This window comes from Canis lupus, chromosome 5 (assembly GCF_003254725.2).
Source record: "Canis lupus dingo isolate Sandy chromosome 5, ASM325472v2, whole genome shotgun sequence".
Lineage (NCBI taxonomy): Eukaryota > Metazoa > Chordata > Mammalia > Carnivora > Canidae > Canis > Canis lupus.
In genome coordinates, this window is record NC_064247.1 from 48,251,577 (window position 1) to 48,274,473 (window position 22,897).

Sequence of the window (22,897 nt, forward strand, 5' to 3'; positions counted from 1 at the left end):
GAAGTCGGTATCAGTGTGATGCAAAAGCACAGTGCAGATTAAATAACTTTGCTGGGTCCTACACAAAAATTAATGCAAAGTAGAAACTCTAAAATGCCATTCAGCATTTCATGATACCCTGATCTAAAAGACTGTCTTCCAAAAGAATTTATGCATTACTCAGGAAAGTTCCTGACTCCATGGGGTATATCTTGAAAGACTAAAGGGGGGAAATAGAGGAACTCTTCTAGAATCTCCTGAAATTTCAATAAACCCTGAATCTATGGCAGCAAGTCAATAAAACAACATCCAAATACAAGACTGATCTCTCAAGACTAAAGTTAAGTCAAAACTCTTGAATGGGGCAGCCTGGGTGGCCCAGCGGTTTAGCGCCACATGGGTCCAGGGTGTGATCCTGGAGACCTGGGATCGAGTCCTGTGTCGAGCCTGCTTCCCCCTCTGCTTCTGTCTCTGCCTCTCTCTCTCTCTATCTCTCATGAATAAATAAATAAAATCTTAAAAAAAAAAAACCTCTTGAATGTCTGTGCCTGCATAAGAAATCAGTTTATCAAAGTTACTTTAAGAGAAAAAGTAGTGAATAGGGTAGGAATCAAGTGCATCTTCCTTCTCTGAAGCTGGAAGAATTGAGTAAGACAATAGATATTCCATTTTGTCTTCTGCATAAGAAAGGAGGGGTGGTCTTAGAAATTTGTTTAGATATTGTCCAATTCTGCAGTCATAGTTCTACACTTTTAAAGAAGCAGCCCCATTTCCAAATTCTTTGGCCAGATTCGATCATTAACACCAAGCCTAAGAGAAATTTAAAAAATAAAGATGTCTCATTTGGAAAGTAAGTTAATCATATTAAAAGTAATAAAATTCGGGTACCCGAGTGGTTCAGTGGTTGAGCGTCTGCCTTTGGCTCAGGTCGTGATCACCGGGTCTTGGGATCGAGTACCACATCAGGCTCCCTGTGAGGGGCTTGCTTCTGCCTCTGCCTATGTCTCTGCCTCACTCTCTCTGTCTCTCATAAATCAATCAATCAATCAATCAATCAATCAAATCTTTTTAAAAAGTCATAAAATTAGGGGCACGTGGCTGGTTCAGTAGGTGGAGCACATGATTCTTGATTTCAGGGGTGTAAGTTCAAGACCCATGCTGTGTGTGGAAATTACTTACAATTTTTTTTTTCAATTTTTAAAAAGTCATAAAATCGTATTCCTCAGCCTTCCAATACCTCCACCTCCAGGCATCTCTCCTAAAGAAACAAATCCACTGCCTGTTTAAGGCTAGGCATTTCTCCCGAGAGCTGGTGACATCACTCACACCAGGACACAGGATCTGTCAGCACCTCCCCTGTGGAAACTGGTCCAGGGATGCTGAATGAAAAAACCACCAGATTCTTCCAAGTAGTTGAGCCTATCTGAGCCTCTCCTTTCCATTCAGAGAGGAGCTATGCTGAAGCAGAGACCAAGTTTTTGTAATATGAAATTTCTATCTAAAACTATAGGTCATGAGGCTGCTGAACAGAGAAGTGATATCATTCTAAGACACTTCATATATCAACACAAAATTCAACTGAAGTTTTAATAAAAACATGAAGGCCAATAAATCCACCTTATCTCTCATCCCTGTTATGTTTGGTCAACATCTCCAACTCCTTCCTTCCCTGCTGCTCTGTCTTTTCCTTGCTTCCGTTCCCACAACCACCTCCAAGATTCCCCAGCCAAACTACCCATCATACTCCATGCAATCTCCTTGAATTGTCAAGAAACTACTCCACACCCTGACCTCTTCACCGAATGTTCTCTCAACATCTTCTGTTCTTCCTACAGCTTCTGGTTCTCTGCCACAGATATCACACCAGTGAGTGATGCACACCGTCTTACTCTGGCAAGTTGGAAAAGGGGAGCCAAAATTTTTCTGAACTCCCTTCCTCCACTAGGCTGTTACTCTCCTACCCTTGTTTCAAAAATGAATCCCTACTCTGACACCTCTCCTTTTTTTTTTTTTTTTTTAAGATTTTATTTATTTATTCATGAGAGACACAAAGAGAGGCAGAGAAACAGGCAAAGGGCTCCCTATGGGGAACCTGATGCGGGACTCGATCCCAGGCCTCTGGGATCACAACCCGAGCCAAAGGCAGATGCTCGGTCACTGAGCCATCCAGGGACCCCTGACACCTCTCCTTTTAATGCTCATGTTACCACCACCTCATCACTGTTTTAAAATAACCTCCACCTAAATGACAAAAAACATAAAAAATAAAAGCTCTCTTGTGTCCCACAGGACACAAATAGCACTCTACCTGTACTTTCCCTTTCATTCCTGGCACCTGTCTCTGTGAGTGAGGTAAACTTCTTCCCAAAGGAAAGAAATTTCAATAAACCTCTCTAAGGTGCGCAACGTCCTTCTCTCCTTCTACCCTCTCCAGCGACTGTATTTGATCACCACCTTTCTAGCCTTTGCTAGATCTTTCACAGAAAGACACACATGCATGCACACACACATAATATATATGTAGTTATATATGTATAACCTGTTCTCCTTTACCTCAATCTAGTAAAACCCTCTAGCTATGTAGGTAATATGCATTAAATCAGTCTCTCTTCATGACCAGGATTCTGAAAACACTGGTCTTACTGCGCCTAATTTCAGACCTATTCAATTCTCAACCCACTGCTAATTTTTACTTTACTAAAATTGTTCTGTGCTTACCAAGGGCATCTGTGTAGCCAAACCCCATGCAAAGTATTCTGTTTTATCTGCTCTGATCTCTCTGAAGCATATAATGATGGTCTGTGATGACCTCTGTTAAAATGTTCTCCTCTCTGGGAGTGCCTGGGTGGCTCAGTCAGTTGAGCGCCTGACTCTTGATTTCAGCTCAGGTCATGATCTTAGGGTCATACAGGGAGTGATCCGTATTCTGCAGGGAGTCTGCTTGAGGATTCTCTGCCTCCCTTTCCCTCTGCTCTTCCCCTTGCTTGCACACACACATTCTCTAAAATAAACCTTAAAAAACAAATATCTTCCTGGTTTCTATGCCTATCACTAAATTCATCAATTTCCTCCAACGTTTTGTTCATTCCACTTCACTATTTTCTTCCTCCATTTATACCTGTAAGATTGCTGCTTTGCAGGACTACAATTTTGGCCCTATACTCTTATTATTTGACCTTACTCTGGATGACTATTCAAGTCCAACAGTTTCACCTACATTTGATCTTGATCCCAATTATCCACATCAGGATAGACCTCAACATTAACCCCCAGTATCACACATATAATTGATTCCACTTCACTTTGCGGAACCCTCATGTCCCAAACCAAATTCATTTTCCCTTTGAACCTGTTCATGCTCCTATAAACATTTTTTAAACTGAAGTATAACATACGATGTTATATTAGTTTTAGGTGTATAAATATACTGTGAAAAGCTCACCATGATAAGTGTAGCTACCATCTGTCACCATAAAAATTATCATATTATTAACTATATTCCTTATGCTGTACTTATCCCCATGACTTATTTATTTTATAACTGGAATTCTGTACCTCTTAATCCTCTTCACCTATTTCACCCATCCCTCTTCCCTCTCCTCTCTAGCAACTACTACTTTGTTCTTTTTACAAGACAGTTTCTTTGTTCATTTATTTGTTTTGTTTTGTAGATGCCACAAGTGAAATCATATGGTATTTGTGTTTCACTGTCTGACCTATCTCATTTAGCATAATATCCTCTATGTCTATCCATGCTGTTGAAAATGGCAATACTGCATTCTTTTAATGGCTGAGTAATATTCCATTGTATACAGACCATTTCTTTTTTTTTTTCTTAAGATTTTATTTATTTATTTGAGAGAGAGTGAGAGAGCAAATGAGCACAGAGAGAGAGAAGCAGATTCCCCATTGAGCAGAGAGCCTGATGTGGGGCTCAATCCCAGGACCCCAAGGATCATGACCTGAACTGAACACAGATGCTTAACCAACTAAGCCACCCACCAGGCACCCCAATACCATGACTTCTTTATCCATCCATCTATCCATCAATGGACACTTAGGTTGCTTCCTTTGCTCCTATATATATAAAAGAATTTAAGATGCCACAATCCATTTATTGTCCCACACCAGAAACACAAGTTATCCTTAACTATGTCATCTCACCATAACACGTAATCAGTCACCAGTTCCATCAAATTCTCTAACTCTAAATCCATTCTGTCCTTAATTTGTCCATATGTCTCGCTTACATTGTTAAAATAAACTCTTAATTAACCTTTTATTTTCTAACATATATTCTATGTAGTACATTTTCTACACAACTGCAGGAATACAAAATTATATATATGGCTCAATTTTAAGTATGTGAAATTCTCATACTAATTGTCTAATATTCAATTTTATTCATATTTTCTCCATTTTCCAATGTTCCACCATAATCATGCTTTTTAAAAAAATAAGATCAAAAACTACTTTATAATGTGAAAACAAAGATAAATGGTATCATACCATGCACCAGCAGTATATCTAGAAGATGATGCTCCTGTGTATGCTGAGGCCTTGGAAACAACTCGGGTCCTGGGGAGCTGGTATAAGGGTAAATCTTCTTGCTCCCTTCTTTGAGCCACAGCAGGGAGTTCAACAAGCATACCAGGACCTTGGACATCATTTGGAATCATCATGCCTAAAGAGCAAACCCAGATGATAGTGAATACAAGATGCTTCTTTCATTCATCCTTCATTTGTTCAATAGTTATGGGCATCCACCAGGCACAAGCCCTTCCAGGTAGGAATCTTATTTATACTAACCTGAATAAGTAAAATGTTTAATATGTCAGATGGTGACAAGTAGTATGGTGAAAAATGAAGCAAGGAAGGGGGATAGGGATTGCTCAGTGCAAGAGAGTTACAATTTTACATATGGCCTCATGGAAAAGATGACATTTTAGCAACATAAATATTTTATCAAAAAAAAAACCCTTAATAATTGTGTTCTTAATCTCACTATACATTTTCCCTTCTCAACCTAAGTTGTCCCAAATGTAGGTAGTCCTACACTTCAGTTATTTAAAAAAAAAATTCCACAGAATAAAAATAACCAAATAAAAACACATTTAAAAATTTTTTAAATTTAATTTCTGTATAGTTAACATACAGTGTTACATTAGACTCAGGCATACAATATAGTGATTAGACAACTCCATACATCACCCAGGGCTTATCATGTTAAGAAAACACATTTTTAAGGGAGCTTTGTATAAAAAAAAAAAATTTTTTTAAAAGGGAGCTGTGTTTACAAATGTCAGAAGTCATTTACATTTGTTACCTCATTTAATTCTCATATCAAACTATGAGTTAGAAAAGATACCAGCAACTTTTCTATAGATAGAGAAACTCAGGCTAAGTAATTTTGCCAACTGGAATGTGCAAATTTACCTGACTTGCCATCAGTGTCATTTCCCCATTTACTGAAAAAAGGACTAAGGCAGAGTTAGTTGTGCATCGAGTCCTATAGCACATAGAGACCTGCACCCATATTGGCATGGGTCCATTCATCACCCTTAGGATACACCCCAGTAATCTACTGTAATCTAATCTATTCTCAGCCAACCTTTCTTTATTTTTTTAAAAAGATTTTATTTATTTATTCATGAGAATACAGAGAGGAGAGTGAGAGAGAGGCAGAGACACAGGCAGAGGGAGAAGCAGGCTCCATGCAGGTAGCCGACGCGGGACTCGATCCCCGGTCTCCAGAATCATGCCCCAGGCCGAAGGTGGCGCTAAACCGCTGAGCAACAGGGGCTGCCCCAGCCAACCTTTCTTTAGCATATTATTCAAATATGATGAATTGCCCTTACATGCCTTCCTTAAATCCATACATTCATAGTATTTCTTGGAGCTCTGGTTTCTCAGAAAATCAGAAATGATTTTTAAGAGCTAAAGATATTGTCCTAGAATTTTTCCTATAAGCATCACCCAAACTCTTTCCATTTCTTCATAATGAACAAATATCCTAGTAAATTCACTACTACTCCTTTTAACTTGCCTAGAAACCTGGGAATCAGAATCTAATCAGTTGGTAATGCAACAGACTCTGAAGAGCAGGTGAAAGTAACTGTAAGGCTTAGGTGGTATTACAGGAAGTCTCAGAGCCTGTCCCTCATCCCCGTGTACCCTTGACTCCTGTCCACTGGGGCCTATACTCCTGCAAAGCACTCTATTCCATATCATCGCCTCAAAGTTGTAGCTTTGCCTAGGTCTGCCTCCTTCCTACTGAGGATATACCAGGGGTGGGACTCGATTCTGGTCAGAATGGCTAAACACCCGTGTCAGGAAGAGGGAACCGGCTCTATTTGTGGAGCAGTTTCCCAGCCACAGATGCTGGTAAAAGCAGACCTCTAAATTACGGCATTGGGTTTCACAGGCTGCCGTGGTCTGTTTCAAACTTTTCATTGTTCCACAACGAGGCTGCCCGTGCCCTCTGCTCCATTCCTCCTCCAAGGACCCCTGGGGCTGGTGCTCAGGTACACATTTCTGTCACAGTGCTTAACACATGCCTTACAGAGCTGTTCACCAAGTGCACTGCAATACCCAGAAGCCATAAAACAAATAGAGTCCTTGAGGGCCTACACAGGTGTTAGGTAAGGGCCGTAACAGAAGCACAAAGGTTAGAAAAACAAAGTTAAAAAAAAAAAAAAGGTCGTGGACAAATGGAGGTTAATGTTTACAGCAGAGGAATGGAGGAAATTTTCAAAAGGTTTATACTTGGTGAGGTGCAAGCACATTATGGTCAACAGAATAAAGGCAAGAAGAATGCAAGTAGAGAGGAGGGTGGGCTGTTATATAACTTGGCCATAGGGCGGGGGGTGGGGGTAGGGGGGGTGAGTGTAGGGAGCGGGGAAGCCTTGGGAGTTGCAATGCTGTTGAATAACCACACATAAGTAGCATTTCCCTTTCTCATTCAACAAATATTTCTTGAGCACCTACCATGGTAACACAATCAGATACAAGCCTCACCCTCTAGAAGCCTAGTTTATAGTAAGAGCTAGGCATACAAATGAGTGTGCCTGACTTTTGGGTGCGACAACAGATTGATCCAAGCTTCCCTGAGGCACCATCTAGGCAGGGGCAGTCAAAGATTAGGAATTAGAACTACTTTCTGTCTGAAACTTTCTGAAAACTTGTACACTAAATGAATTATTGATTGGAATTTATCTTGTATGCTTTTCCTTATTAATTATCCTAATTTATGGGCTGGTTTCATAGCTCATGAAGAATAGAGGCTCAAAGAGGATACATAATGTTGAATTGAGTGAGTATAGCGTTAAGAATAGCACTTTACACATAAGGTTCTTAAAAATAATTTTTAAATTAATTGTTTGGAAAAAGAAATTTCATTGTTCAGAGATAAATCTAAAATTGTCTGTTACTAATAAAGTGATCAAAGAGTCACAGATTTAAAAGAGGGCTCAGAGTACACTTAGCTCAAACCTTTCATTTTATAATTCAGGAAACAGAGAGGTTTGGAGAAGCCTGAGGGATTGCCTGGTGTTCCTGCTTAGTACAGAGACCTGGGACTGAAACCATCAGCTGTTTGCTGGACAAGATCTCAAGAGCAAAATCAAATTTTGAGTAGAATTAATTCAATATATATGCTGCTGAAATCTGTATCGACTCTGTATTAATAATTTCTTAGCCTACCCACAGTTAGCATTAACCCAAATAGTCATCCCTGCGGCACAGCATTCTAGAGGCTTTCAAACAATTTTCCTAAAAGCATGTGGCTATGAATGCTTTTCTAGTGAGGGCAGACCTAAGATATATAAGTCTAACTGTATTCCTGAAACTAGAATCTCTAAAAATTGAATTCCCAGGGCTTTGCAAAGTATTAGATTAAGGCAGTGTAGTGGGCAGATTGGGGACCTCTCTAAAGATAGACCCAAGCCACAAAACCTATGAATGTAACCTTATTTGGGAAAAAAAAAAAAAGTCTTTGCAGATATAAGTAAGTATCGTGAGATGAGACCATCCTGGATTACCCAAGTGGGCCCTAAATCCAATGACAGATGTCCTTATAAGAGACAATGAAGAAAAGACACAGGGAAAAGAAAAGAGAGGGCTGCCATAGGAAGACAGAGGCACATATGACAGTGATGCAGCCATGAGCTGCCAGAAGCCAGAGGAGGAAAAACAAAACAAAACAAAACAGATTTTCCCCTAACAGCTTCAGAGGGAGCACAGCACCTTGATTTAGGACTTCGGGTCTTGAGAACCGTGAGAGAAATAGTTTCTGTTGTTTTAACCCACCAAGTTCGTGACAACTTGTTACAGCCGCCCTAAGAAACTTATATAGGCAGCAGAAGTCAGAGGAAATAACTTGGAATCACTTAGATAATACAGAGTAGAGCTCAAGAGGGACTACCTTCTCTGTCTTCTTCCCAACTCCACAGCTCCTCCCCACAAACACCCACCCCGTCCAACCAGTCTGTCCTTTCAATCCTGACAGTATAGAGCAGGAAGCAATTCTCTGCAATTTTGCTCCCTGGGTACATCTGGCAATGTCCGGAGACATTTGATTTTGATCATGACTGGGAATGTGAGTACCACTGGCATCAGGGTTAGAAAGCAGGGAAGCTGCTAAACATTCTACGATATACAGGTCAGGTCTCCAAAGCGAAGAATTACTTGGTCCAAAATAGTAATGGCATTGCTATAAAGTATCAAAGGCAATCAAACAGATATGGCTATTAATTCAATTATTATTTCATTTGTGCCATAAATCTTCTCCAAGTACTTAGTTAGAGGACTATAGAGATGTACTAAATTTTTCAAAACCAGTATAATGGGACACTTAGTAAGGGGGAAAAGTCCCATTTTTATCCTAGTCACAATTGGTTATGTATCATGAAACACAGGATAAACTCATCTAATCTTAGATATTCAAAATAAACTATCCATGCTGTGTTTTGACTCACAAGGATTTGACAATTGTTATCATCTCATAGATGATTTCAATCTTTTATGTTTGTTCTTCTGAGAGAGTAAACAAGAGGGGATGGGAGGGAGGCAGAAGGTGAGTGAGAGATTGAGAATCTTAAGCAGGCTACACACTCAGCGCAGAGCCCGATGCCAGGCTTGATCTCATGATCCTGACCATCATGGCCTGAGCCAAAATCAGGAGTCAGATGCTTAACCAACTGAGCCCCTCAGGTGCTCCCAAATGACTTCGATCTTTAGCAAGTATTCCATTCTTAAGATATTATTCAACAGAATGAATTCATAGAAACTATTACATAACCTTCCACAGTACACTGACTCCTACAGAGTCATGAGAAGGGCCCAAAGAGAAAGACTGGGGCATACAACATGAGAAGTGCCCAAAGAGAAAGATTTTTCCTATAAGCAGAGTCATAACACGTGAAGGACAGCATAAATCCTGAACAATGGCTCTATAAATCCCAGTGCTATGAAAGAACTTAACTGTCTCACCTAGGGATCTTAATAATCTAACAACCTTCAATATTTCAGTATTGGATAAAGAAAAATTATTTTTCAAAGTCAAGTTTTCAAAATTATATAAGAATCAATATTGGGGGTAGGCAAGGAGAGGCATTATACTTTTAGGATTCTTTAATGGAAACTAAGTTATTAATGTACCAAAATTGACCATAATATATGGCTATAAAAATGTTCATAAATGTTTAAAATATGCCTCTCTTTATTAATATTTAACAACCCCATTCAATGAGCTAACAGTATCACTTAATGGCATCAGAGATTTTAATATATATTAGCAGAGACTTATTTCAGTTTTAACATATAAGGTACTAGTTTTAGTTTTAATCCATACTGCTCATAAAAAGCAAAATCAAGCACTGAAAATACAGCCCTCTCAGGAAATAGAATCTGAAAGTTCTTTATTGACATATAAGCCACATTTATTCTAGATTTACTGAAGCAGATTAATAAACAGATTTAAATTTGCATCATAATGAATAAAAATATGACAGTAAGAGTTATAGTATATAAAAATAAAACTGAAAGATTGCAAAATAATGTAATTTGTGCTTATGAGAAACAAAAACCACAAACCTAAATCCAGACTGCTTTTTGTTAATGAATTAAGATTTTCCAGATCATCAAATCTGCCTTGTTGACTGTTTCCTTCAGATGAGGGGATGGAGGGTAGGGAATCGATGCCAAAATTTTCTTTTATCTTGAGAGGAAGAAAGACAGAAATGCATTAGTACTTTGTGATAAAGTGAGGAACATTGTAATGTTGTTCAAACCAGATAACAATGACAGCAGAAAACTGCCCTGAAATCAGGCCTTCTCAGTAACGGTTTATACTGTTATAACAAATAACAAATGCTGGTAACTTAATATCTGCAAGGCTACAAGCTAATAAAATCTGGTTTTGTTTTGTTTGCAAACACTGAATTTTTTAACAAAAAATTTGTTTGATAAACATTAATAAGTAGATTTAAGTAAATGATCACAAAGGTATAATAATAAAGATCTATCCAATCAAGCAAAGTCAATGGCTGATACATAATAACTCATGGATCACATTGGATCACAATCTCAGTAGCTTCACTGACAATCTCAAAACACCTGGTGGATTTTCACAGCTATAAGTTCTTGCTTCACCCTCCCTACCACTTTTATCTACCTGGTGAACACCAGTTACCCACACTTAAAACCTACAGCTAAGCACAATCAACGATTTTTGCATTTTCTGCTTGCCTTCCTTTGATAACTGTCTTTATGGTTTCTGAAAGTTATAATCTCCAGACATACAATCTTCACTAAAATATTTTATTATGATATTTTACAAACTTTTATAAGCATAAAATTAAATGGCAACATCAGGGCCACTAGAGGGATATATTTCAATTCATTTAAGATGAATAATACTGTTATTCTCTACTGTTGGAAATTTAGATCATTCAAAACAAAGAAGGTGATGACATCTTTTACATGGTCCATTGTTTTCATTAACATTATATTGGTCAGACTTCAATGGTAAGAGAAGGATGTCTCATAAGCTGATGTGCCAAATACTGCTAGCTTTTTCTATACAGATTATGAATATAGCTAAGTATAGAACTCTATCAGATATCTAATGGTGCCTACAGAACACAGAATTCAACTCAAATATTAAATTGGGGTGAGAAAGGAGATACAACTACCTAGCTGCCTAGAATAAAATAATTTCTTAGAGAAGGGAGTGAAGGAAGAGTACTTAGTACTTAGCACTTGCCAGAAGAAATTTTAAACAATTTTGGACTTAAAAAAATGTTAATGGCAATTATGTAACTGAGGAAAAGAGAATTGGTATCTGAATCTGAATTTCAATACAAAGGATTAGCTCTTTAGGAAAATGAGTTTTTCTAAATAGAGAAGAAAATAAGTGTTTTATTTAATTAGTGTTAAATAAATAATCCTCAGGTAAGACTCAGATCTTTTGAAAAGAGGCAAAAAAAACTTGTACACTTCTCCAGAGAATATATGAAGATGTTTGATGAGCACATGAAAAGTAACTCAACCTTTCCTAATAGTAATAATTCAGAAAATGCAAATTAAGACTGCAATAAGATACTATTTTGCACTTATTTAAAAAACAAAATAGGAAACAAGTATTGCCAGGCATGTGGAAAAATTGGAAAATTGGTGCATTACTGGTGGGAATACAAAATGATGCAGCTACTGTGGAAAATAGGATGGGGGTTCCCCAAAATATTAAAACAATGATTTGAACAGATACTTTATATCAGTGTTTACAACAGCATTATTCACAGTAGCCAAAGGTAGAAACAATCCAGGTGTTCATCAGCTGATGAATGGGTAAACAAACTGTGGTATATAATAGAATATTATTCAGCCTTATAAAGGGACAAAATTAGGCACCTGGGGGGCTCAGTGGTTGAGCGTCTGCCTTTGGCTCAGGTCATGATCCCAGGGTTCTGGAATCAAGTCCCACATCAGGCTTCCCACAGGGAGCCTGCCTCTCCCTCTGCCTATGTCTCTGCCTCTTTCTGTGTGTCTCTCATGAATAAATAAAATCTTTTAAAAAATAAAAATAAAAATAAGATAAAGGGGAAAATCCCAACACAGGCTACAATGTGGATGAACCTTGAAGGCATCATGCTAAATGAAATAAGCCTCATACAAAAGGACAAATAATGTATGATTCCACTTACATGAGGTGCCTAAAGTAGTCAAATTCTTAGAGAAAGAAAGTGGAACTGTGGTTGTTTGCCAGGGGATGAGAGAAGGGGGAGAATGGATAGTTACTGTTTAATGGGTATAGACTTTCAATCTGGAAAGATGAAAAAGTTTTGGAGATGGATGATGATAATGGTTGTATAATAATGTAAGTGATTTAATGCTACTGGAACCGTAAACCAAGAAATCGTTAAAATGGTAAATTTAATGTACAGTAGCCCCTCCTTATCTGTGAGGGATACATCCCAAGACTCCCAGTAGATGCCTGAAACCAAGGATAGTCTCAAACCCTGTATGTACTATTTTTTCCTATACATACCTATGATAAAGTTATAAATTAAGCACAGTAAAAGATTACAATGATAACTAATAATAAAATAGAACAATAATAACATATTATAATAAGAGTTAGGTAAATGTGATCTCTTTCTCTCTTGAAATATCTCATTGTACTGTACTCACCCTTCTTTTTATGATGATGATGTGAGATGATAAAACGCCTAAGTGATAAAACATAGTGATGTGAATGATGCAGGCATGTGTTAGGCCTTCTGGCAATATGTCAGGAGGAGGATCATTTGCTTCCAGACCTCAGTTGACTACAGATAATTGAAACTGGTAAAGTCAAACCATAGATGGGCCATGGGGGGTGGGGGGTGGGAGGGGCTACTGCAATGTGTATTTTACTACAACTAAAATAAAGAACCAGATCTATAAATCTTGATAGTTTTGTCCTTCAATTAAAATAGAGTAAGAGAGTAGCAGACAATGGTAGTCAGGAACTATTTGCGCTCCACAAATACAGCTATATCTGTAGTCCAAAATGGATATTATAATGAAGACAGAAGTGATAATGTTACTCTACCCTCTGGAGGGCACTCTCTAAAGGAGTATTGAGAATTACATATTTGTATGGTATTCAAATGTTTTAAAAATCTACCCAAGGCTTGTAATATTAGATAACAAATTTTCATCACATGAGTTCATTTCTGAGGAAGCAAAAAAAAGATTCAAGCCCATCCTGATCTTACGTGTGTAACTGTTACAGAGAATCAGACCATTCTATCAAAAATATGCCACTTTGGAAGAAGGATTATCCTGAGAGGGAGACAAATGAGAAATAGTATGTACAGAAAAGCTATCTTCCCCTGACTGTTAATCACCAGAAATGACTCTAAGTTTTCTTCAGCTCAGAGACGGCAGCAAGAGGAACATACATAACAAATCTTATTAAAACAACCATTATCTTCCATCAATTTTCCCCTTATATTTACCTTCCTACAGCTCTGATCCTAAAGTCTAAGCCCCTTTTTCCTTGTCTGGTCACTTCTCTATAAGTTTACTCTTCTTTGTTAAGATGCTATGTGAGCCCAAGTTCTAACTACCCCTTTGAGTCAGTCATCAATGAGTTTCTCTTGCAAAAGTGCATGCCACACTTGTTAATAAATTGTTTTTCTTTTGTTAATCTTTCATCAGCTGAATTTCCAAGGCCCCAGCCAGAGAACCAATGGGGGTAAAAGAAAAAATTTTCCTCCTTTATACTGTGTGGAGTTCAGGAAGAAAGGAAAATAATTAATGCCCCAAACAAGAACTTATAATTATTTAAATAGAATAAAATATTCTGCAGACAAGACACATGAAAGCTAAAACTATTTTAAGACAGAGTGTGTAAGTGCCTGGGTAGCTCAGTCGGTTAAGTGTCTGCCTTAGGCTTAGGTCATGATCCCAGGGTCCTGGGATTGAGTCCCTTGTTGGGCCCCTGCTCAGGGGGGGGAGACTGCTTCTCCTTCAGCCTGCCACTCCCCTTGCTTGTGCACACTCTTGCTGTCAAATAAATAAAATCTTTAAAAAAAAAAAAAAGGAGAGAGAGTGTGTGTGCAATTGGGGGGTGGGGCGCAGAGGGGAGAGAAAGCATCCCAACCAGGCTCCACACCCAGCACAGAGTCTGACATGGAGCCCCATGTGAGGCTCGATCTCACAATCCTGAGATCATGACCTGAGCTAAAACCAAGAGCTGGATGTTTAACTGACTAAACCACCCAAGTGCCCGTGGGACTGAAACAATTTTAATCAGTGCCCTTTTAGGGAGCTTACAAAGGTAACTGCACAGAATTAGTAATGGAAAATATGAAGGAAGCAAGGAAATTTAACAGACTTAGTAATTAGGATGCATGTCTTTCAAATTGTGAGCACTGAATGTTGTTATAAACAAGCTTTTTAAATAGCACTCTAACAAACAACAGAGTAAGTAGTTCTATTGTGAAGATTATCATTATGTGCTTACAAAGGGAATTCTTGTAAAGTCTATTGTTATGCAAATGAGTACTCAAGATCAGGATAAAATTCTGATATTATGGATTCAAAAATTACTGTATCTCAAACAATTTTGATGAAAATTAAGATGGTATATTCGGAAAGCTTTGTTAAATGACCAAAAGGTGATTCTAGTGATAATGTATTTATGGACACAGATATGTGTTGAAAGAATCTGAATAAATTTAAGTCATTAAATGTGGGAATAGGCAAAAAAATTTAACATTTGACAGTTTTAAAAATATGAATGTGTAAATTTATAAAGTAAATACTGTGAACATACCTTTAATGACTTCATCTGGAACCCTAAAAGTTTATTAAAATGGGCCTCTGGGATCCCTGGGTGGCGCAGCGGTTTAGCGCCTGCCTTTGGCCCAGGGCGCGATCCTGGAGACCCAGGATCAAATCCCACGTCAGGCTCCCGGTGCATGGAGCCTGCTTCTCCCTCTGCCTGTGTCTCTGCCTCTCTCTCTCTCTCACTGTGTGCCTATCATAAATAAATAAAAAAATTAAAAAAATAAAAAAAATAAAAAATAAAAATAAAATGGGCCTCTATTTCAGGTTGCTTTATATTTGGAAAAATAGAAAATTTTCTTTTTATATAAGAAAGCTATAACAAGTGAGTATTTATGAATATTCACTAATCTGTAGTTAGAATTTGCTCCAATAACTAATATTCTGTTTGGGTTCACGTGCTTACAGATACAGGAATGGGACTGGGCAAGGAAAGAAAGCATCAATGGCAACATATCAGGTGATTCTTTGTTACCTCTTCCCACACCCAGGCATTATTCACATAATCCCAGAACATCTGTTCTCTGGTAGACTGCCCAGAGTCTGCTAATCCTCTTGTGTTCCATAAATACAGCTAGTACAGCCTCTTGCACAGCAGAATGACCCACAGCATTTGCAAAAGGGGAAAAAGGTCTGACAGAGGAGAGCAAAGAAACCAGCCCTGCGGGCCCGGGAGAGAGTAAAGAAAAGCACTCTCCTCAGAGCACTGCAGGAAAGTTGCTGACCTCTGTGAGGGGAGTATTGTGCTGGACCTAAACATACCGTTAAGTGGCCTTTTAAAAATATCCCTCGAGGTGCTTCAGTGACTCAATCTTTAAACGTGTCCGACTCTTGATTTCTGTTCAGGTCAGGATCTCAGGATCGTGAGATGGAGCCCCATGTGGTGCTCAGCACTGCTTAAGATTCTCTCTCTCCTTCTCCCTCTGCCCCATCCTCCCCTCTCTCCCTCTCTTAAAAAAGAAACATCCCTAACATAATAAATTTCTTTTCATTCACTAGAAGTTAATCTGGGATACGAAATGAACAAACAAAACTAAAACACTAAAAAATGTCCCTGATGAAGGACTCCAATCAGTAGCTAGTTAACTGTAATTTTATACAGTTTATTGGTGATCTAAGAGAAGGGCAAACCTACTGAAATATAATGCTTTCCTGCCAAGTTGAAAATAGGCAGTATCACAAACATAAAGATAATTTTTAAGAATTCAGGGTCCTTTGATTTAGTATCATATATAACACAGAGAATAGTATGGATAAGCAAGACATATTTTGCCTTGATTTTCCCTGATAAATACAAATACACAATGTGAGAAATATAGAGGTGTGTGTCTCTGAGGGAATAAAAAAATCACAAATGGCAAAAGAACTTTTCTTTGAAATGGACAATCTGGAGAAACAGATCACTAAAAAACAAGGCTAGAAACCACTACAAAAGGCAACTGCAGCTTACTGACTCTAAAAGTTGTATAAGAAAAGATTAATTTATACTTACAGCATTACACCGTATGGTACAACTCAGAAAAACGATTAATTACAAAAATTACATTTTCCATTACATTTTGGTTTTTTGAAAGTTACAGGACTTAGGAAGAGGGAAGAGGGAGGAAGGGGAAAAGAAGGGGTAGGGATATGGACGATCTGTTCTGATCCCTTACCATGTTTTCAGTGCTATAGCCATATTGCTGTGTCTCCTGGGAATACATATTCATCATGGATCTTGCTTCTTGAAGCTCAGGTGGTTCACTGTCATGTAACCACTGTGTGCCAAAGTGAAGTTCCTTTACAGAGGAAACAGGAGCAGCCTCTTGAAGGTGTGACGAGGGATACAAGTCCATCGACTGAAAGTGATCTTGATATAGGTCACATTCTTCATCAACAAGCATCTCTCTCTCTTCCCCCATCTCCTGCAATCTAGGAGGTAGAAATTCTTGCATCTCCCAGGCCTCCTTGCTGTTGTCTATCTCTTTTTGTTGGGACTGGAAAGCCTTTCCCAGATCCAGGAATGGCTCATCTACAAGTTCCTCTTTATAATAGGGTTCATCTCTAAATCCCTGTAAATAAAAGTTGCAAAAACAATTTTAACTCCACCTGCCTTAGAGTAGCACTCTACACATTAACTGGAAAAGTTAACCCCTGACATAACCGCAATGACTACATTCTATGCCTAGGCACAGTTAACTCCAACAGCTCTCCATTACAAAGGAGGAGAAATAAAAGCTCACTCTCCCTCAACCCTCAAAGCAAAGAAAGGGACAAACAGTAAGTAGCAGAAATCTGCCCTTGGCAAGGTGAATAATTATTCCAAAAGGTGTGTTATACATTAACCACCTGAAAATTCTCAATCAGAAATAGGAATTTTGTCAAACTGCTACACTGAACATCGAACTCATGCATCTCATACAGAAGTAGTACATAAATATAGACACACATCATACTATTTTCTAAGAAAACAAAGATGTAAATAGTATGGATTTTCAAGCTTATGTAACTCAAAAGAAATTATGACTATTGAAATGATCAAAATGCATTCTCTATAAAGGATATGGGATGTATGTCTCAACTACTTTGAGTATGACTATCTTATAATATGCCTGTAACAGAAATGTATTCTTTCCATCTGTACTGAAATTACATAGTAAAAAGGAATGAATATAGTATGCTTTTTAATTAATTTATATTTCACTAATTAGAAGTACATACAACTGAAAATAGTCATACATGTGCAGAAATTTTGCCGAGTGCTTAGGTAACACCTGAGGATTATATGGATTTCCTGAGCCTCTAACCTAACCCTGGAGATCCTCAGAATGCTGAGCACAAGGCCCAATGCCACTGAGAGATCAGTGACATTTCTTATTTGAAGACCTACTCATTAAATATTACCAAATGTGGGACACCTGGGTGGCTCAGTGGTTAAGCGTCTGTCTGCCTTTCGCTCAGGTCATGATCCCAAGGTACTGGGATCAAGTCCCACATCAGGCTCCTCGCAGGCAGCCTGCTTCTCCCTCTGCCTGTGTCTCTGTGCCTCTCTCTCTCTCTCTGTCTCATGAATAAGTAAATAAAATCTTAATAAATTAATAAATATTACCACATGTAAATTCATGAAATGAATCTATTACTTTTCCATCTTTAAATTATTATAGTGCATCAAATACTGCAAACTAGTTCATTTTTTTAAAAGGTGTGTTTACGGAGTATATTTGAAGATGTCATACACTTATGAAATTTTGACAAAAACTGTCTACACCAAAAAAAAACTCCCCAGAATGTATAGTATAGAAAGAAGTATCAGTATCAGTGCTGTCAATAAATTATGCAAAGAATATCATCAGATAGTTATTATCAAGTAAAGTAGTACCATACTCTATTTTCAAGGAGCAAAAAAAGCACAATTCATTTTAATAAAAAAAGAAAAGCTTCAAAATATACTTTCTAAAATTAAAGCATAAAGAAGAATTTTGACTAAATAACTCTTTTCTTTAGAACATATTCAGCAAGAAGTCCTTTAGTATAGCTCTGTTTTCTACAGGATTTTAAATGCATGTCTATTTTTGAACATTGTGTTCTACCCTCAAAATTTTAAGAGTGTATTAGTGGTATAAAATAAGGTTTGTTTGTGCTTTGAAAATGCCTTATATCTGGCCTATGTTATTTATGAAGCCAGTGTGACACAATGGGGAAAAAAGTTCATTAAAAAAAAAAATAAAAGAGGAGTATAATTTAATTTGTGCCTCTTTAGCCAAGATTGGGAACAAGCTTTTGTCTTCTTTATAGAAACACTAGCTCATGGCAAACCATTCAAATAGGAAATCAGTTTACTACATACCTTGGGTGCTTCAAGTATTAAAGATGAATTTATATCATGAATTGTTTCTGAAAGTTCAGTCTCGTCTTCATTATTGTTTGAATGTAAAATATAATGACTTTCCTCCTCTTTATCATTATCCTGAAAACAGAAACAATTTTTATTTTTTAGCAAAATTGAAGACATGTTTTTTGTCAACCATGAGGCTATTTTTATCAAAATAACTGACATATAACATTATACGTATTAGTTATGTGTACAAAATAATTAGATGTTATGTATATATTACAAAATTATCACATAAGGGGCACCTTGGTGGCTCAGCCGGTTAAACATCTGCCTTCAACTCAGGTCATGATCTCAGAGTCTTGGAATTGAGCCCCATGTCAGGCTCCCTGCTTAGTGGGGAGTCTGCTTCTCCATCTCCCTCTGCCCCTCCCCTGGTTCCTGCTCTCTCTCAAAAAAATAAAATATTTAAAAAAACTTATCACAATAAATTTAGTTATATCTGCATCTTTCAAGTATATAATATGGTATTGTTAGAGACACCGTGGTGTACATTGCATCCCCAGGACTTATTTACCTCAAGACTGGAAGTTTGTACCTTCTGACCACCTTCATCCATCTTGCCTACCACTCCCTGCCTACAGCAACCACAGGAAGTACTTTTATAATCAAGAAAATACTTTAGTTTTGAATTCTCTTCAAATTAATTCTCATCTTTCCATTAAGTGCAAGAAACAATAAAATTTATGCAAATTATTTTATTAGAACAAACTCTTCTTTAAAAAATTAAAAAGAAAGTCATATTTGGATCAAAGCTTCTCAAACATTTTTTTTCTTTTTAAGTATTCCTTAAACTACATGCAAAAGAAAGAAACTGGACCACTTTCACCACACACAAAAATAAACTCAAAATGGATTAAAGACCTAAATGTAAGACTTGAAACCATAAAAGTCCTTGAAAAGAGCACAGAGAGTAATCTCTCTCTAGATATGTCTCCTAAGGCAAGGGAAATAAAAGCAAAAATAAACTATCAGGACTACATCAAAATAAAAAGTTTGTGTACAGCAAGAGAAACAATCAATAAAATTAAAAGCCACCTAAAGAATAGAAGAAGGTGTTTACAAATGACATATCCAGGGGCACCAGGGTGGCTCAGTGGTTGAGCATCTGCCTTTGGCTCAGGTTGTGATCCAGGAGTCATGAAATTGAGCCCTGCATCAGGCTCCCTCTGCCTATGTCTCTGCCTCTCATGAATAAATAAATAGCATCTTTAAAAAAATGGCATATCCAGTAAAGGGTTAGTATCCAAAATACATAAAGAATTGATACAACACACATGAAAAGATGTTCATCATCAGTCATCATCAGGGAAATGCAAATCAAAACTACAATGAGATTGAATAAAAAAAAAAGAAACCCTACAATGCGATACCACCTCACACCTATCAGAATGGCTGAAATCAAAAGTACAAAAAAGAACAAGTGTTGGTGGAACTGTGCAGAAAAAGGAAGCCTCATGCACTGCTGGTAGAAATGTAAACTGATGCAGGCACTATAGAAAACAGTATGTTTTTGGTTTCCCAAAAAGTTAAAAATAGAAATATCATATGATGTAGCAACTGGATATTTACTTGAAGAATATGAAAACACTAATTTGAAAAGATATATGCACCCTTATATTTACTGCAACATTATTTATAATAGCCAAATTATGGAAGCAAGCAGCTCAAATGTCCATCAATAGATGAATGGATAAAGGTGTGGTGAATATACAGACAATGGAATATTATTCAGCCATTAAAAAAAAAAACAATGAAACCTTGCCATTTGAGACATGAGTAAAACTAAAGAGTATAATGCTAAGTGAAATAAGTCAATCAGAGAAAGATAAATACCATATGATCTCACTCATGTGTGGAAAAAAAACAAAACAAATGAGCAAAGGGGAAAAAAAAAGACAAACCAAGAAATAGACTCTTAACTATAGAGAACAAACTGATGGTTACCAGTGTGGAGGGAGGGAGGAAATAGATGAAAGAGATTAAAGAGTACACTCACCATGATGAAAAACAAACAAATAAACTTTAAAAAGAAAAAACTCAACAGAAGCACAAATTAGACTTTCACAGGTTGTCAGATATAAGATCAAATTACAAAGTCTGTATCATTACCTTTAAATTAGCAATAGCTAATTTAAAAATGTAATAGAAAACAAGATATCATTCACAAATGGAGGGAAAAACCAATAAAGTATTTCAGAATTAAACTAAAAAATATTTGCACAACACATTTAAGGAGAAAACTGTAAAAGAAGACTTGACTAAATAAAGAGACCTACTATGTAAAAAAAAAAAAAAAAAAAAAGTATCCCTTTAGACGCCTGGGTAGCTCAGCAGTTAAGCGTCTGCCTTTGGCTCAGGGTGTGATCCCAGGGTCCAGGATCGAGTCCCACATCGGGCTCCCTGCATGGAGCCTGCTTCTCCCTCTGCCTGTGTCTCTGCCTCTCTCTCTGTGTGTTTCTCATGAATAAATAAATAAAATCTTAAAAATATATCCCTTAAATTAAAAAAAAAATCACTTTATCATAAAAGGACCTTAATATTAAGAAATGTATCAGTTTAGGGGTGTCTGTGTGGCTCAGTTGGCTGAGTGTACAACTCTTGGTTTTGGCTCAGATCATGATTTCAGGGTCGTGGGACTGAGCCCCAAGTCAGCCTCCATGCTTGGCATGGAGTCTACCTGAGATTCTCACCTTCTCCCCAGCCCCCTCCCTCCCTCACGCTAAGATAAATAAATCTTAAAAAAAAAAAAGAAACGTATCATCATACAGAGGATAGATAGTATTCAAAATGTTTAACAATGGTATAGTGCAGTCACTTGCCATCAGAAAAGGTACAGCCATTCTAGTACTTACCAGCTCAATAGCAGTCCTAGGCTACTATTTATGGCACCATGTGCCAGGCATAGGTTTAAACATTTTAAATAGTCAATTCATTTACTATGCTAATATACATCCTAAGAAGTAGGTATTCTTATTAAACCCACTTTACAGATCAGCAAAAAGTTACATTATTAATCAGTTACACACCCAGAATTTGAACCCTGGCTGTCTGGCTCTAAGGGCCTGGGATCTCAAATACCATGCCATGCAATCCCCATCTTATTACACAAAAACGTGGGAGCTGGTGAGGTTCAATAACTGGCCCAAGGGCACACAGCCTTACAAATCACAGAACTAAGCAAAAAACCCATGGCTGTCTGGCTCAACAACTCCATTGCCAGTTCTATTAGTTTTGAAGATGCAAAGCAGTTTTTAAAGTCGTTCATTCATTTTTCAGATCTGGTATATTTGATATTAATTTGCAGAAAAGAGAAGATAAGCCCCATTAATGTAATGTTAATGTAAAAATGTATATTATGAAATACATTATATAGGCAATGTATATCTATGTAATATACGACTTAATAAAAAATTGGGTTCTCCTAACTTTTATACATTCATAGTCTTTCTGGCCTGAGCTGATTTTGGGCCACCTTCTTCACACTTTCCACCCCACTTCCACAGAGGACTGAATGAATGCTCAGTAAATATTATGTGATCAGATAACTGGCCACCAAGTGGACCACAAGAGAGACAGAGACCACAGAGAAGATCCATGCACCACTATTTACAGTTCAGGAGCAAACAGTTTTGCTAAAGGCACCTAGATGTTAAAAAAGGAATTAGTGGTAATTCCACTAAGAATTTTATACAGTCCTGAAAGTGACCTTTGTTTTCATCTCTTTTGTGGCTCCCCATTCCCCAAGTATCCTGGAAATCTTCTACTCACTGAGGGAAGCCTATGCAAAGGTCCACCTCACAATTACTACATTCCAAAATCCTTTCATAATGTGGCTCTGATATCCTGACGTCTCTGCAGCTCTACATCTGCCAGAAATAGCACAGGAATCTACACCCAGCTAGTAACTAAGCTCTGTTTTTTTTTTTTTTTTTTTTTTTTTTTATACCACCTGACACTTCCCTAAACTGCTTCAGAGTAAAATCATGGTGGTTAAGTCCTTCAGGACATAAAATAGTTTGGGATTTCCTCTAGCAGCCCAAATAATCAGGCAAGTTATCATTAGGGAAAATCTAGACAAAATTTCCCCCACAACCAAAATAACAAGAAGATGAGATCCCCATAAAAATATCAAGTTTCTCCTCATAACTTAATTTGTCCAGAAATCAAACCAGGCATCTCATGGTGTCTCATGTTGACTATGGCAATACC

General features: G+C 37.5%; 1 protein-coding gene across 9 annotated transcripts in view; it reads right to left on the bottom strand.

Annotated features, from left to right (window-relative positions):
• PATJ (PATJ crumbs cell polarity complex component) overlaps positions 1-22,897 on the bottom strand; it is a 355,573-nt gene that overhangs the window by 228,634 nt on the left and 104,042 nt on the right. For all 9 annotated transcript variants that reach the window (XM_049110354.1, XM_049110355.1, XM_025427867.3 and 6 more), the window contains exons 19-22: positions 18,641-18,760; positions 16,470-16,865; positions 10,072-10,195; positions 4,489-4,663 (exon numbers count right to left, since the gene is read on the bottom strand). In XM_049110354.1, the coding sequence (XP_048966311.1) occupies positions 4,489-4,663; positions 10,072-10,195; positions 16,470-16,865; positions 18,641-18,760 (815 nt within the window). The remainder of the gene's footprint in view (positions 1-4,488; positions 4,664-10,071; positions 10,196-16,469; positions 16,866-18,640; positions 18,761-22,897) is intronic.